This window comes from Typopeltis vanoorti, chromosome 25 (assembly GCF_054136105.1).
Source record: "Typopeltis vanoorti isolate ZY-2024b chromosome 25, IOZ_Tvanoo_1.0, whole genome shotgun sequence".
Taxonomy (NCBI): domain Eukaryota; kingdom Metazoa; phylum Arthropoda; class Arachnida; order Uropygi; family Thelyphonidae; genus Typopeltis; species Typopeltis vanoorti.
The window spans coordinates 23,604,655-23,621,406 of NC_143573.1; the positions used below are offsets into that span (position 1 = coordinate 23,604,655).

Below are 16,752 nucleotides of genomic sequence, written 5' to 3' on the forward strand. Positions count from 1 at the left end.
CAAGAAACTGATAACAGCCTAACTTTTCACCTTGGTAACTTGCCTACTCAATGGTATCCTGTCCTTTTGAGCATACAAGAAGTCCACCTACACAGGTAGATACATTTACAAATTTTCCCATCACTCCCTCTCAAAAATATGGTATCATTAAAACACTAGCTGATAGAGCTTAACCTTTGTTCCAATGAGTCCTCTGTTACAGCAGAATTTAATCACATAACACCACACCCTTTTTATCTAATCGCTGTAGTTCCCACAGTATCAAAAACATAATCAATCCGTCCTCCAATCCTCAGAAAGATTTTAGTAATGCTATCATTATCCCATATGTGAGAGGCGCTTCAGAAAAAAATAGCCATTCTTAAAGCTTGCTACCCTTATATGTTCTACTAAAGATTAGCTTCCTCCTCTCTCTGTGCCTGGAGTAAATAAAGTGCTGTGTTCATGCACCACAGAATTGTGGTCAGTCTGGTCTTTTGGACCATGTTTAAATATGGCTCACAGAATCAATTGGGAAAAGACCACAATGTTCTATTATAGTAAATTTAGAAGAGAAAGACTATTTTTGGAATCTGCAGGAGCTCTGAGAAATTAGTCTAATTTAAATAAATATGGTTGCATTAAACTTCTCAAAATATGGGAGACACTAATACTTCAGGATCCCAGTTTGCATCCTGGGTCGCCAACAAATGCCCACAAAGGGCACCCCACCTAGTTAGGACTCTAGTCTTTTGTCCACATGTTTCACTTAGTTTCACATGTTACAAGTCTCATTGTACTCCCTGATGATGCCTCACTTACTGAAACAAAACACTAGAAGTATTACATATATTTCTAATAATTTCAGTGCTGTTTCACTCCATGAAGCCTCTAAACATGAGTTTCTTCCAGCACTTAAGCCTATAAGACATGGTTTATGGCTGTATCAATTTACCAAAAATCTGGAGACAGTCATTTTAAGATCTCATTAATACTTGTTTTTCTCCTTTCTCTCTCTCTCTCTCTCTCTCTTTATCCAACATAGATGGCACCAATTAGGACTTTAGTTCCATGTGTTGTCCATTACAATTTTTTTTTAAACTGATCTCACTGTTAACCCAATTGTTGCTGTCTTTTTTGTGCTCTGAAGATGATGGATATAATACCAGCAAATAATAAATATTAATTTTTTTTATTATTCTGTGTTATGAATTGATACTGTCAAATATATTGATATGAACTTCCAACACATAAGCCTTTCTACTCGGTTAGAATTATGATCATTGGAAATAAAGTATATTATATGTATTAATTGCATGTCTTATCTCACTGATCTGATTATTTTACAAAGATAAAAGCCTGTGTTTCCAGAAGAGGAAATCCTACTGCTTCCATGTGAGACCCCATAACTTGCCTTAAGTTGACAAAAGTTTTACAGCGATTCCTGTATCCTAGGTGGAGTCAGGACTAAGTCATTTCAACCAAAGGGAACATATTACAACATCCTTTTGACTGTGGTATGGTGATGCAAAAGCTAAGATGGACAGTGGTTATGGTAGCAGGCAGCCAGTTGTCATTTTGATGTTGATGGGAACATAAAAAATTACCCTATCAAATTGTAATGCTATAAAACATAAATAAATAAATAAATAAAAATATTTTTAAATAACCACAGTAAGATTTATATGTTCACACATAATTATATGTGACATGAGTTATGTCAAAAATTTCATAACATTACAAACAATGACTATTTCACAAAAAAAGATATGGAAAGAATATCTATTCCACATAATCCAATTCTTGAGAATTCATTATATCATAATACCATTATCTTTTTTCTGGTTATCCAATATCATTGAGCGGACATAATGACCCATGCTGATATCCTGAAGGACTTCTATCAGTTGTGTGATGCGAGAAGTAAATCCAGCTAGTCGGGTTAGTTCTCTTCCTGCTAACACTAGACGACCAATTGCTTCTGCCAACTTTACAAGCATTCTTCCACTTTTATAATATGACTGGGGAAGGGAAAAAAGTTCTTTTCACTAAGACTTTTTTTTTTCACTAAGGATTCTAATTATTTTATTAAATCTAAAAATAACTTCAAGAAATCAGGAGTTGAATAAAATCATAAAAGAAAAGAAAACTTACAATGTAATTTATTTATTTATTTTGAATTAATACCTGATGGCAAGCCTGATGTTCATATAAAGGTTTGGGTTAGGTGGAATTATGGATGAGGCATCTAAGGCTATGCAACCAGGAACTACAAGTGTTTCAATGCATATTTTCCCACTAGCTTGGCTATTTGGTAAGAGTAAAAATAGAAATTTATAGAAGTAAAAATCCTCCAAACATCTCTACAAACCCAGTCATTTAAAATCATCCAAGCTATATCATAAAAGAAACTTTTCTACAAAAGGCTCTCCAAGTTGAGTCAGGATATGAATCCAGGTCCATGTAATTGTACTACAGAGATGTTTCCACCCCCCCGGGGGGGTAGGACTACAAATTAGGAAAAAAATAAACAAAGAAAATGACTTAAATTATTCATAAATTAAGTTAATAAATACCAATCAAATCATTTCACAGTATGGTAAACAACATTTTTTTTATTCATAAACAATATGTGTTAAAGAATATTAACAAAGAAAAGTGATATATACAATGTAATTTAACTTTTATGGAATGCTATCTAACTTTACTAAAGGCAAAAAAACAGAACTTTAAAATGCTGCTAACATTTGCAAAAATCAAAATAAAACTTAAGATACCAAGCCAACCATTCATAAGAGAAACTTATAATTCAGACTCACTTAACAACCAAGAAGTTAAAGACTGCTTTATAAAAGCATTTTATAAAGCGAAAATTATAAAGACTGCTTTTTATAAAAAGACTTTCTTTTATAAAGACTGCTTTATAAAAGAAAATTATAAAGTCCACAAAATCCCTTAACAAGTCTGACATCACAATTCGCACAGAAAACAGAACACCAATTGATGAAATTAACATGAACTGGCAAACATTCAAGAATAGCATCAATGAAGCAGCCAAAAATACACTCCCACAATTAAAAAGGAAAAGGAATAAACCCTGGATGAATAAAAAAATACTAACATTGATGGAACAAAGAAAAAAGCTAAAGAACAAACCTGAATATAAAAGCATGAATATCATCATCAAATTCCTGCCATGTACCCTCAAGGGGTGTACAGGATATGATATACTATATGAAAAAAATTACATCATTACTAACTTCCTATCTACAATTTTCCTCCAAATCAGTCTGTTACTTGTCAAGGCTTCAACATTATCAGATCTTATATTTCTATCATCTATGGCACTTTGTACCGTATCAATCCACCTATATCTTGGTCTTCCTCTGGGTCATTATCCTGCCAACCTGGCAGAGAACACTTGTTTTGCTAATCCTTCCTCTCTCATTCTGTTTAAGTGACCATACCACCTGAGATTAGCTCTGCTAACACATTCCTGGATGCTAACAATGTCAAGTTCTTTCCTAATATCCTCGTTTTTAATATGATATTGCCATTGATGCCATCGGTTCATGCCTATAATCTTTCTCAGGACTCTCATATCTGCGGTCTCTAGTCTTTGTTCAAGTGTTTTACTTCTGACCCAGCTTTCAGATCCATAAGTTAAAACTGGTTTGAACACTGTCTTGTATACAGCTAATTTAGTGTTCCGACTAATTTCTCTCTTATTCCATATGAATTTATTCAATTGACTTCCTACCATACCAGCTTTGCTGATTCTGTTGTCTATTTCTATATTTAATTTACCATCTTCAGTAAAAATCATGCCCAAGTAGCTGAAATGTTTCACTTGTTCCACAGGTTCTCCATTCACAACACAGTTGACATTTTCAATGATTCTGCCTATTTTCATTGTCTTTGTCTTTTTATTGCTGACCTTCATGCCATAGCTATTACAACAGCTATTCGATTTAGTCAGAGAATCTTGCAGACTTGTAGCGGATTTATTTAGAAGTATAACATCATCCGCATAAAGCAAAGAGCTGACATTAACATCTCCAATTTTCATATCATGTTTAATACCACTTTCCTTCATAATGTGATCCATATAGATAATGAATAACAGAGGGGATAATGTACATCCTTGTCTCACACCAGATTTAACATTAAACCATCTTCCTGTACTTCCTTCAATTCTAACTGCTGACTTACAACTCAAATAAAGACTACGTATTGCTTGATATAATGCCTCACTGACACCATATAACTGTTGCGTATTGAATAGCTTCTCTCTTGGCACCTTATGCCTTTTCCAAATACACAAAACTTAAATACAGATCTCTGTTATATTCCCATGCTTACTCGACTATTTGTCATAAAGTGAAAATCTGATCCTGCCAGCCTCTATTTGGCCTGAATCCAGCTTGTTCTTCACCAAGCTTTTCTTCTACAATTCATCTCAACCGTTTCTCAAGTATACTTGCATAGATCTTGCCAGGAACACTCAGTAGGGAAATACCTCTATAATTCTCACATTCAGTTTTATTTCCCTTTTTATATATGGATACTATGAGAGCTCTACTCCAATCATCGGGAATTCGTCCCTCTGTCCAGGCTTTCTGAACTATGCAGTGCAGCCACTGTAAAACTCTTATACCACCATACTTCAGCATTTCTGGTCGAATATCATCTACTCCTGCTGCCTTTCCACATTTCAACCCTTTGATTAAAAAAAAAAGAAAAGAAAAAAAAGCATGAATAAAGAAATAAAAAAAGAATGCAGGAAAGCCAAAGAGGAGTGGATTATGAATAAATGTATAGATATAGAAAACACAGAAGCAGAGAAATGTATGAAAAGATCAGAGAAATGACAAGCAGGACAAATACAGCAAATCATGCAAGTGTCATTAGAAACTCAAGAGACCATATTCTAATGAATAAAAAAGAAATCAAGGAAAGATGGATTGAATACACAAGGAAATTATACGAACAACAAAGAAATGATATTCCTGAACAGACTGATTTTGAAGGACCATCCATTTTACTCTGTGAAGTTGAAAATGCCATCAGAAAACTAAAACCACATAAAGCTGCAGGAATAGATAACATCTTGGCAGAATGGTTGAGAGCTCGATGAAGGAGGACTGAAATTTCTAACAAAATTATGCAATAAAATATACGAGACTGAATTTCTACCCAAAGATATTAATCACTCAATTTTTATTCCAATTCCCCCCCCCCCCCTAAAAAAGAAAGCTACAAGATGTGAAGAGTTCAGGACAATCAGTCTCATCAGTCAAGTATCAAAAGTCCTCCTATACGTTATTCTTGAAAGAAATAAAAGAAAAATAAACATAGAAATAAATTATACACAAAGTGGCTTCAAGGAAAATGTAGGCACAAGAGAAGGTATTTTCAACGTCAGAACCATCATAGAAAGATATCTAGAAAAAACAAAAAGATGTGTACCTCTGCTTCATAGATTACAAAAAGGCATTCGACAATATCCAACATGAACAATTAATTGAAATCCTTTCAAAAATAGGCACTGATGGAAAAGACATTAGGCTATTAACTAATCTTTACTGGGAACAGACTGCATCTTTGAGAATAAATAGAGAGATCTCAGAAGAATTCCCAGTTCGGAAAGGTGTGGGACAAGACTGTGTCTTTTCTCCGATTCTCTTTAACCTGCACAGAATAAATATTTAATAAAACTAGAACCTCAAAGGAATCACTGTAGGGGGCAGAAATATTAATAACCTAAGACACGATACTTCTAGCTGAAAACAAATATGACCTCAAAACTCTTATTGATGAAATCCTCAAGTACAGCAAACAGTATGGCCTCAGTTTCAACTTTAAAAAGACAAAAATCATGATAATTTCAAGAGAAAAGAAAATATCAAAAATATGCATCAATATAAAAGGAAATAAATTAGAACAGGTGCAAACAAACATATACCTCGGACACTTGATCACAGAGAATGGCAGGACAGAAGATGAAATTAGAAAAAAGATTGAAATTGCAAGGTCAACTTTCAACAGGATGAAAAATCTACTAACATCTAGAGAATTAAATCTGAAAACAAAACTAAGAATCTCCAAATGTTACATATGGTCTACATTATTACATGGAGTAGAGACATGGACGCTCTACAATCTGAGTGTGAAAAAACTGGAGGCCTTTGAAATGTGGATGCTGCGAAGAATTATGAGGATATCATGGAAAAACAAGAAGACAAATGAAGAGGTACTAGAGATGGCAGGCGTAAACAGGAGCCTGATGAAAGAAATTAAAAAGAGAAAAGTCAGCTATTTTGGACATATTCTGAGACATAACTGCCTACAAAGGACACTTCTCAAAGGAACTTTTGAGGGAAAGAGAAGAAGACAAAGACTGGAGTGGATGAAAAATATAGAAGACTAGACCTATCTCTCATATGAGGAATGCAGCAGAGAGGTGCAGAATAGGACATGGTGGAGACACATGGTAGTCAATCTCCTGGAGGGAGAAGACACCTGACAGGACAGGAACATTTGTGAGAGATGAGTCAGTCAATCAATCAATCTATTTATGCTCATCAAATGAAATACTTCAATACTAAGAGATTTTCAGAGAGGTCTTCAAAGCACCATTTCTGATACAAAAATAGTATTCAATGAGTGGATCAATTTCTTATAGGGTCAATAATCTAGTTTCATGTCTACTAAGTAGTGATACATGTCATATTTTTAAGTCAGAAAAGATTAAAGGTTAAAATTATCCCTAGAAGAAAATTTTCATCTTGTGTATAATAGATTTGGGTATTATTAAAATTAAGAGTGGAAGACAAGCACTTTTTTTAATAAAAAAAAAAAAAATCACATTGAACTGGGTTTTTGCAAGCAATAAACTTATTAACAAAACTCCATAGTATTTAAGGTTGCAGAAGTAAATATTCCAGATGTTTTCTTGATTTCATTAATCATATTGATGATTAATAAAAAAAGAGGACTGCAATATACTCAACTTAGAAAAACTGGAGATTCTTTTTGTAGTCACAAACGGATAAGGTCGCTGATATGCAGATGGAAGAAAGTACGTGAAATACTTGTTTTGAGCAGGACAAAGAGAACTCAAAAAAAAAAAAATGTTTTGGACCATTACAATATTTACTTTTGTTTAATGCTTAATTCAAACTAGCCTTTTTTTCTCATTTTAAATAAAAATGCAAGCCTTATAAACTCAAGGAACTATGCAACCTCATCCATAGAAGTCTTTGCAAACATACATGCCTTAAGCAGGATATGAAACAACAGCCTCTGAGGTAAATTCAAGTTGGTAAAAAGACACCAAGGCAGGCAGGCACCAACATCTATATCTTATGAACAATCTGAACTAATAGCCTTTGTATACCAACAATGGTATTTAGATACTGTAACACCACGACAGAATGGTTGAACCACATTCTATGCCTTGCACAGAATCTGAGCTACCAAAGTACAAGGGTTGTTTGAAAAGTTTGGTAAATTTCCAATAGACGGTGACACAATTCGTTCGTTCATTCATACCAGTGTCGGCATGTATCATCTTTTTCATGACCCCGGGTAAAATTTTAGCCATGTGTGAGGTGTAGTTCTTTGTCTGGGCAACAAAAATAACTGTGTTCGCATTTTTCATTAAAATGGAGAAAAACGAGTTTTGTGCAGTGATAAAACACTTTTATTTGAAGAAGTGGACGGCCGCAGATCCAAGTCGAGTTAGATGCAGTTCATGGGGACTCTGCACCAGTAATAAAGATTAAATAAGTTTAAACGTGGTCGGAAGTCCATTGAAGATGAAGCGTGCTCCAGCCATCGACTAAGGTCATTCCGAAGAAAATGATTGACAAAATTCATGGTGTCGTTATGGAAGACTGTCAAGTGAAAGGACGTGAGATTGCTGAGATTGTAGGCATCTCAACTGAATGGGTATATAATATCCTGCATAAAAAATTGCACATGAAAAGCTGTGTGCGTGATTGGTGCTGCAATTGTTGACTGTCGATCAAAAACACATGCGAAAAGACATTTCAATTAAGTATTTGGCGATGTTTAATTGCAATTCGCAGGATTTTTTGTGTTGATTCGTGACTGTAGATGAAACTTGGATCCACGCCTATACACCTGAGTCCAAGCAGCAGTCAAAACAGTGGACAATGCCTAGTGAAAGAGCACCAAAAAAACGAAGACCGTTTTGTCAGCTGGGAAGGTGATGGCCACTGTGTTTTGGGATTCCCAAGAAATTATCATGATAAACTATTTGGAAAAGGACAAGCCAATAACAGGAATCTATTATGAGTCATTGTTGGACTGGTTAAAGGAAGAACTGAAGAAAAAACAGCCAAGATTGGTGCACAAAAAAGTGCTCTTCTTCTTGTTCCCAAAGTTAAACATTTGGCTCGGTGTGAAAAAAATTTTCTTTGAACGAGGATGTTTCATCAAGGCTGTCAATGACTATTTTGCACAATTTGACAAATCCTACTTTTTAGATGGGATGAAAAAATTGGAAACTCGTTGGACCAAATGTGTAGACCTCGATGGAGACTATGTTAAGAAATAAAGGCGATTTTTTTCCAAAATAAATGCATTTAACTTACTTTTTTACCAAACTTTTCAAACAATTCTCAAAGTAACCTTTCCAGAAGAAATATAGCTAAATTAGCAGAATTGTAATACTGAGTAAAAAATATAAAATAATGAGGAGTCAGTTGAAACAGAGATTTTTACAATATACATAATTATATAAAGAAAAATGAAATATTTAATATCAAAATGTACATCATGAATGGGTATATCTCATCCCATCATGAGAGTGAATTTTTAACAATTGGACCATTACATGAACCAAAATTAGAAATGAAAATAAATGCATTCTTTTTACTAAGAAGGGCAAAGAAAGACACCAAATATGATACTATTTGGAAACTAAGGAATGATTTAAACATATTTAATAAACAATGGCAAAGTATAAAAGTGCACTTGCACACAAATGCATGTGCTACCACAGAATTTATCATTATTATTTTCCTGACACGCATGGAGCCACAAGACTAATCATGGGAGGTCAACACTAATGAACACAAAGTCTATCATACTACTGCTTAAAATCATTCACAGTCTGCATGTTCACCACCATCTCAGGCAATGCATTCCATGCAAAAAAAACTTCTTTCTTACCCTTTTACTCAACCACCTCATTTTGCAAGTTCCAGAGATGGCCGCTTGTCCTTGTTCATTTCCCTCATTCTATCATATGAAAAATCTTCCCTGCGTTAATACGATAATAACCCTCCAACAGCTTAAATGTCTTGATCAACCCCCCCCCCTTTTTTTTTCCACCTCCTATCTACCAAACTCAGCAGTTTGAATGACCTCGGTCTATCTTCATAATCAACATTGTACAGTCGACATAATTTTTGTTATCTGCCTCTGCACCTTCTCCAAGATTACTTCATCCTCTTCAAATCCCAGTGACCAGATCTGAGCAGAGAAATCCAGATGTGATCTGATCAAAGCTTTATACAACAGGACTAGCACGCTTTTATCACTCACAGTCATTGTTCTCCTCAACATTACTGCAATTCTCTGAGGTATTTTCACAACCTTTGCAATATGACCTTGGAACTTTAAATCTCTATCCACAATCACCCCAAGATCTCTTGCTTCCTACACTTCTTCCAGAATAACTCCACCAGCACAGAACCAACACATCAACACTGTTATTAATAATCCTCCCAAGCTTCACATCATCTGCAAACAACAGAACATCTCCCAGTAATGCTCTGACAAGTTCACTGATATAAAGATTGAACAGCATCCCAGAACTGAACCCTGTGGAACTCCATTTGTAACCTAATCTCTGATACTGCTGCCCCATATACAACTCTCTGATATTTATCAGAGAGATAATCAACAATCCAATCCATTAACCTGATATCCAAACCCATATGATGCAACTTAAAAATCAACTTGTCATGTAGCACCCTGTCAAATGCTGTGAAAAAATCCAAAAAGACAGCAGTGTATGACTTACCTTCATAGCCTCTTGTACTTGTTCATTTCCCTCATTCTATCATATGAAAAATCTCCTCTGCATTAATACGATAATAACCCTTCAACAGCTCTTGTTACTCTATTGAAAAAGGTAACCAGATTACTAAAACAAGAGTGCTCTTTAACAAATCCATGCTGATTTGCATAATCAATATTACCCACATCTGCCCAATTCTGTATATGAGTTCTTACCAATTTCTATAAAATTTTAATTACAGAAGAAATACAAACAGGTCTATAATCTGATACCACCATTTTACCACCACCCTTATGCAATGGTACTATCTTACCCTCCTCCTTCCACTCTCCAGCAACTTGTCCCATTGCAAAACTTTTATTAAGCCGACAAGTTAATGGCACAGGGACTCCATGGCATTTCCTTAAAACATGTACCGAAATTCCATCTAGCCTTATTGATATTTAGAGTACTCAGTATTTGGAATATATTCTCTTCATTCACTTCTAATGCTTCAACACTTTTCTTCTAGAAATAAAGCCTGTACCAGGATAGAGCTCTAATAATGTGATCTTTAAATAGCATAATTATGTCATCTGCTTTGGTCACCCAATTTTCATCTATACTATCAAGATTATCTGTCTACTATCATTTTTCCTCCTACTGCACATAGCAAAAAAAACTGTTTGGGATTCTGCTTGGATTTCAGGGCCAGTCTCCTCTTATATTCTAATTTTTCTCTCCTTACAATACTAATCACTTTCCTAGCCTGAGCCTTATATTCCTTGTGCAACTGTCTCCACCTCCCTTAATATTCCTTCTATAATCTCTTTTTCTTCTGCAATTCCCCTTTTATTCCTTTTGACTCCAAATTGCTTTATCTTCTTCACACAAGGTATACAACAATATTTTCGTAAGTATCTCCAATGCATTAACAACCACTCTTCCTTTAAATTCTTTCATCCATTGTACTGCTGTATTGTATTACTCTCATTAAAGAGGCAAGTATGTCACCTCAGTCACAATCAGATCCTATGATGCCATGACCAATCTGGAACTCTCGATCCTTGTCTTCCTTTCACTGCATGTTGTCTAAGATGGTTGTCCCTCAAGAAATTCAAAAATTCAGTTCCCTTATTACTGCATGCTGTCTCCTCTGGCCAGTTTATATCACTATAGTTGAAGTCCCACATAATGATCACTCACTTTGCCCCTGCAAATTAATTTGCCTAAACATTTCTTGCTCATCACCACCATTCCACTAAATATCTTGTCCTATAAACATCCACCTCATACCATATACTCTCAAAGCCATTAGTGTTATTTACACTGAGATTCTCCACCATGGGAGCGCAAGATTCATCTTTTATCATGAGTAACACTCCGCCACCACATTTATATCCCCCTTTCCTGCCAAAATATGCTATATCCTTCAATTTCTCTGTTAGAACATGCTACTCAGTTCACCAAGTTTCATACCAGCAATCATTGGAGAGAATGAGTCAATCAATAACACAAACTAATGCTCCTAGCATTTGTATATATAGAAAAACCAGTGTACTGACCCCATTCTTATAGCATTACTCAACTCATACTCCACCTTGCTTTGTAATGCAGTGTATGTCCTCATTTCTCAAGCCACTATTCCCACATAAGGCCAGCTCTGAACACATTCCACCTGTGCAATTCTAGTTTTTCTGTCCTGACATACTCACTTGCCTACAAATCAACACTCTGTGCCTTCTGCATTGAAATGCAATCCCTCTCTTGCATACAGTTCCCTTCTCTCCTCAAATGTGCTTCAAGCATCCACATATTCTAGACCCCTTTTCCTGCACATTCTTGCTATCATCTCACTTGTCAACACTGCTCTTCTCCTCCATTCTGCATTTTCATACAGGGCAACATGACTGCTATCTTTCCTCGGACACATTTCTGCTGCGCTATGTCTAAATCAACCTCAAATCTCCTGATATATGATTCATGCTATCTCTCAGGTCATTTGTCCCAACCATTGCTATCACCTCCTCCACACTTTCACCTCTCTTCACTCTGCCATTGCCACATGCGCAATCGTTCTGCCAGGCAAGCATTTGGAATTCTACTATGCACATCCCAAAGCATTGAATCTCCATACATGACATTTTGAGTAGATATTAGATTCATTTATTCTTCTCTCACTGGCATCCCTGACTCTTATAGCTTTCAATTATTCTCTCCCACTCTCCTTCCTCCCTCTCACCTCTCTATCCCTTGCTTCCACACTCTCTCGTCTTTCTGCAATTTCCTCTCTTCCATTGTCTCTCCCATTCTCTTGCCTTCCTCTCTGATACTGTTTGCTTACACTTACTCTAGTTCCTCTCACACTAGCCAACCTCTCTATCCTCCCAAGATCATTTACCCTCCTCAACTCATTCTTCATTCCTTTCATCTCCTTTCTTTATTTCTCTCTCCACGCATTCTGCTTTCAATTGCCATTCACACACAATCATGGCCATCAGACAAAAACATCTCTGTCCACTCAACTACCGAAGGCTAAATCAATATTATTATTATTATTAAGAGAGACCTCCCGGGAGTCATGGACTTATCAAGGGAGCACACATACTAGACGCACCAGCTATCATACTTATTCTTGAATTCATTCACACTGTTGCACTCACAACATCCAATGGCATTCCATCCTCCAACACACTACTGCCATCCACAAACTGAAAATCACCTGATTCTGAAGCACTATCTCTCTACCCCAAAATCCCAAGATTGAGAGACTGATTCTTCCCACTGCCTGCATTTCCTGAACACATACACATTCCCATCTTGCACCTGCCACATTCTTAAACAACAGGATGCATACATACTGCATACATAGCAAGCTACAAATAACTAGGTTACAGATAATGTAGTCTTTAAATTGGGGGAAGACTAGTACTAAAACTGGTGGTTGCCATGTTGAATATAATCATTACACGTGGAGACAATAACTGAGATCATAAAATCATAACTAAATACATACACAATCATACAAAGAAATTGTCAAATCGAATAGCACAAACTTAAAATGAAATAAACACAATATCTTTGCTTACTACTAGTACTTATTTTTTTAACAGCTCATATGACTCATTGCATTTGTCTTCGCATGCTAACAGCATCCCCCACTCCCTTAGATTTCCTATTGATTTAAGATTATCACTACTTCATTCTCTCATTCCTCGATATATGGTATGCCTAAAATACATAAGGAAAACACTCCACTATGATCCACCATTGTGGAAGGTGTTGATTATTCCACATATAAGCTTTCAAAATGTGTGTCCAAAAGTTTTAAAAGATTTAACAGCTTCAACCACCTCCTTCATCATCAAGAATTCTGAACAATCAATTATTAAAGACATCTTCAAAAAGATGAAATTATGGCCAGTTGTGATATTTTGACTTTCTTTGCTAATGTCCACAAAAGAGGTATTATTTCTTTTAAAAGATAAGTTATCTAAAAAAAAGTCATGTCACTCCTGACCCATTACATAAAGGTATTATTTAAAAACACTATTTCCAAAAGATCGGCTTGGCCATGGATAATCTGTTATCTCCTATATTGGTAAATATATATTTAGAAGCTTTTGAGAAAAAAAAGCAATCAGTTCCTTCCCATTGAAATCAAGATTATGGAAAAGATATAATGATGTTTTCTTAATTTGGAGCCATGGTCTGGATTCCCTAAAAGTTCTTGAACCATCTCAACAATCAACATTCAAGAATAAAATTTACCATGGTAACAGAAGTTAGCAGTTCTCTTCTGTTCCTGGATTTCAAATTAACACGTGAGTCAGAAAAACTGAAGATCTAGATTTACATATAATCTGCACATACCATCAGATACCTTCATGTGCAATCTTATCATTATCCACCCCAAAAGCTTGACATCATTTCTCCATTACATAAATGTGCTCACTCCCTCCTCAATGAAGAAGAAGCGATCATCAAAGAACTAAAGTTTCTTCTAACAAACTTTCAGAAGAATGGTTATCATAAGCAGACTATTAATAAGCTCCTGTTTAATCCACATGTGCACTGTATTGATGGTGCCAACACTTCAGCCGATGAGTTGAAGTTTGTTCCTGTAGCTGACTTTTCACTATTTGTCCTGGTTCTCTGATTTAAAAAAATGAAAAGTGGGGGGGGGGCACTTGTTTAATCAGGTAATGTCCCCAGCTCTCATGAATTGCATCATGTTATACCATTGTTTTGGTTTAAGTAAATAAGAATACAATTTGATCAGCTAAATCCCAAATTGGCCATACTTATTCACTAGTTATCAAACAAGATACTGAATGGAGTGCACAATGAGAAGTTGAGGACTGGACATTAGGTCAGAAGATCCGGTCAGGTCTCTACATTTCTTTAAAGGTTTTGTGGAGATGCTATTTATCTAGCTTTGATCTTTTAAAGCTGATCCCATTTTATATTTTTATTATTTCTTAAATATATTGTTATTTAAGCCGTATTTGACAGCTTAAATATTTTGCTGCTCAGTGTGAATTTTGCTGAGCAGCAAAATTCATTTCCCACTTAAAGAAATCAAACAGCCATGTGACCCACAGCCCAATTTGAACCTGCTACCTGTTGACTAGAGAGAGCAGATACTCAACTACTCAGCCAATTAAGCCAGCAATTACAAAATGTCTCTTTTCATCTCAGAGGAGACATTTGTGAATTCACATATTGAAGAGTTTTTTTTCCCAACTTAAAATCATCAATTTTTGATATCATTGGCTAAAAGTTTCTCTACTCCCAGCTTTCACATTCATTTTCCATCTCTGTTATTCTTCTAGTGACACACACATATTGAAGATTGTTTCCAATTTAAAATCACCTTTTTTTTTATTATCATCAAATAAAATTTTTTATATTCTGTCATATTCATTTTCTGCCTCTATTATTTTCCTAGTTAAACAAACCATTATGAACTTATTGACTTAAATTTCTTGGAAAGCTGATCCAGTTTTCCAGTCCAACTTTCCTAATAGTGAAGTCATCATTCTTGGATATTTTAATGTTGAAAACTCCAGTTAGGGTTCTTTCTCTTACTGCTCTGATGAAACAGGGTACAGTTGCCAAACCATTTGCTATCACCAAAAATCTTACATCGGTTGTTCATATGGCTGCCAGATAAACCTAACCACCCTATTCTTCCTTACTTTTTTTATGAGACTTCCATCCATGAAAGATATCAATCTACAGTACATTAGTACTGAAGGTGGGCTAAGAATTTTTATTTTATTTATTTATTTATATTTCTTAAAATTTAAATCCTAAATGTTTTATTTATTTATTAGTAGACACACACACACACACACGTATATATAACCTGGAAACCCTACTCTGGAGACCAAACACCAAACTTTTCCAAGCGTTTCAGGCCTCCAAATAAATGGGATAGTGGTCTTACATAGAGATCAACACATATATACAATTGCAAATACCCATGCCTATGACAAGATCTAAACCTGCTGCCAGTTGACTGGAGAGTGGTTATATTAATCTCGACCAACAATGCTGACAATAAGTGACCCTTCTGTGCTGGATAGTATCTACTCTCCAACCAACATGTTGGGGGTTGAAATCCCATTGTTGGCATGGATATTTGTGAACATCTTCAGCTCATATTAAGATTATATTCTGTTTGGGGTTGTTCTGGATGCTATATGGGTTGAAGATGGGTCCTCCAAATTCTTGGAATAATTAATCCAACATTCTTGTTCAGATGATGTTTCAGCATTTCACAGGATTTTTTTTCTTTCTTTTTCTCAAACCACTTTTAGTGTGGTGTAGGGGCTTGGTACCTTTCTCAATTCTGTGGCATGTTTGGAATGTGTGGTCTGACAGGCCTATTTTACCATAGTGGAGGTATTTCATGTGGCATTTGTGTTCATCTTTTCTAATTGGGATGGTGTGTTCTTCCCTTATGTAAGGTAGGTTACAGGTACACTGAATTTTGTAAACCCTGGGCAGGTAAGGTATGGAAGAGGATCTTCAGAACAGCTAAGTAAATTTCTTAATTTTGCAGGGATTTTGAAAGTTGTCTTAATATCGTATTTAAGTAGTGTTTTTCCAAAATTCCCCTAATGTATGGTATGGCTGTGACATTCTTGTGATCTTTTTTTTTTTATTTTTTATTTTTTTTGCTTTTAATGACCTGTGAACTGTTTTTTATTGCAGCCGTTTTTTACAAACACTTTTATCTAATAATTTCAAATTCTTGGTTCAGAGCCTGTTCATTAGAGCAAATTGTTAGGTCTCTGTATTTAAGGGTGCTGATGACCCCTAGTTTTTGTGTGGTATGAATTTTTATGTATGTGTGTGTGTCATTTTGTGGTAGACTGAAGGAGAGGCAGCATAGAGGGAAGATGTGTGTGACACGTGTGTCTAGACAAGGAAGATTTTTATGTATGTATTGGTCTGTGTGTGTGTAGGTATATGGTAGATAAGACTGTGAAGGAGAGGCAGCCAGAGGGAAGATGCATGACACATACATCTAGAAAAGGAAGACACATGAGCCAATACATACATAAAATCTTACTTTTCTAGACACATGTGTCATAAGTCTTCAAAAGCCTGCAAAATGATGAAACATCATCCAAATCTGAACAAGAACGATGAATTAATTATTCCAAGAATTTGGAGGACCCATCTTCAACCCATATAGCATCCAGAATAATCCCAAACAAAAGAAAATC

The 16,752-nt window shown here is 35.5% G+C and overlaps 1 protein-coding gene across 1 annotated transcript in view; it reads right to left on the minus strand.

The window, feature by feature from the left end:
* The window catches only part of Abcd3 (ATP binding cassette subfamily D member Pmp70), a 602,827-nt gene that overhangs the window by 206,161 nt on the left and 379,914 nt on the right, over nucleotides 1–16,752 (minus strand). Inside the window, exon 16 of the mRNA XM_090414763.1 lies at nucleotides 1,808–2,000. Coding sequence (XP_090270889.1) covers nucleotides 1,808–2,000 — 193 coding nt within the window. The remainder of the gene's footprint in view (nucleotides 1–1,807; nucleotides 2,001–16,752) is intronic.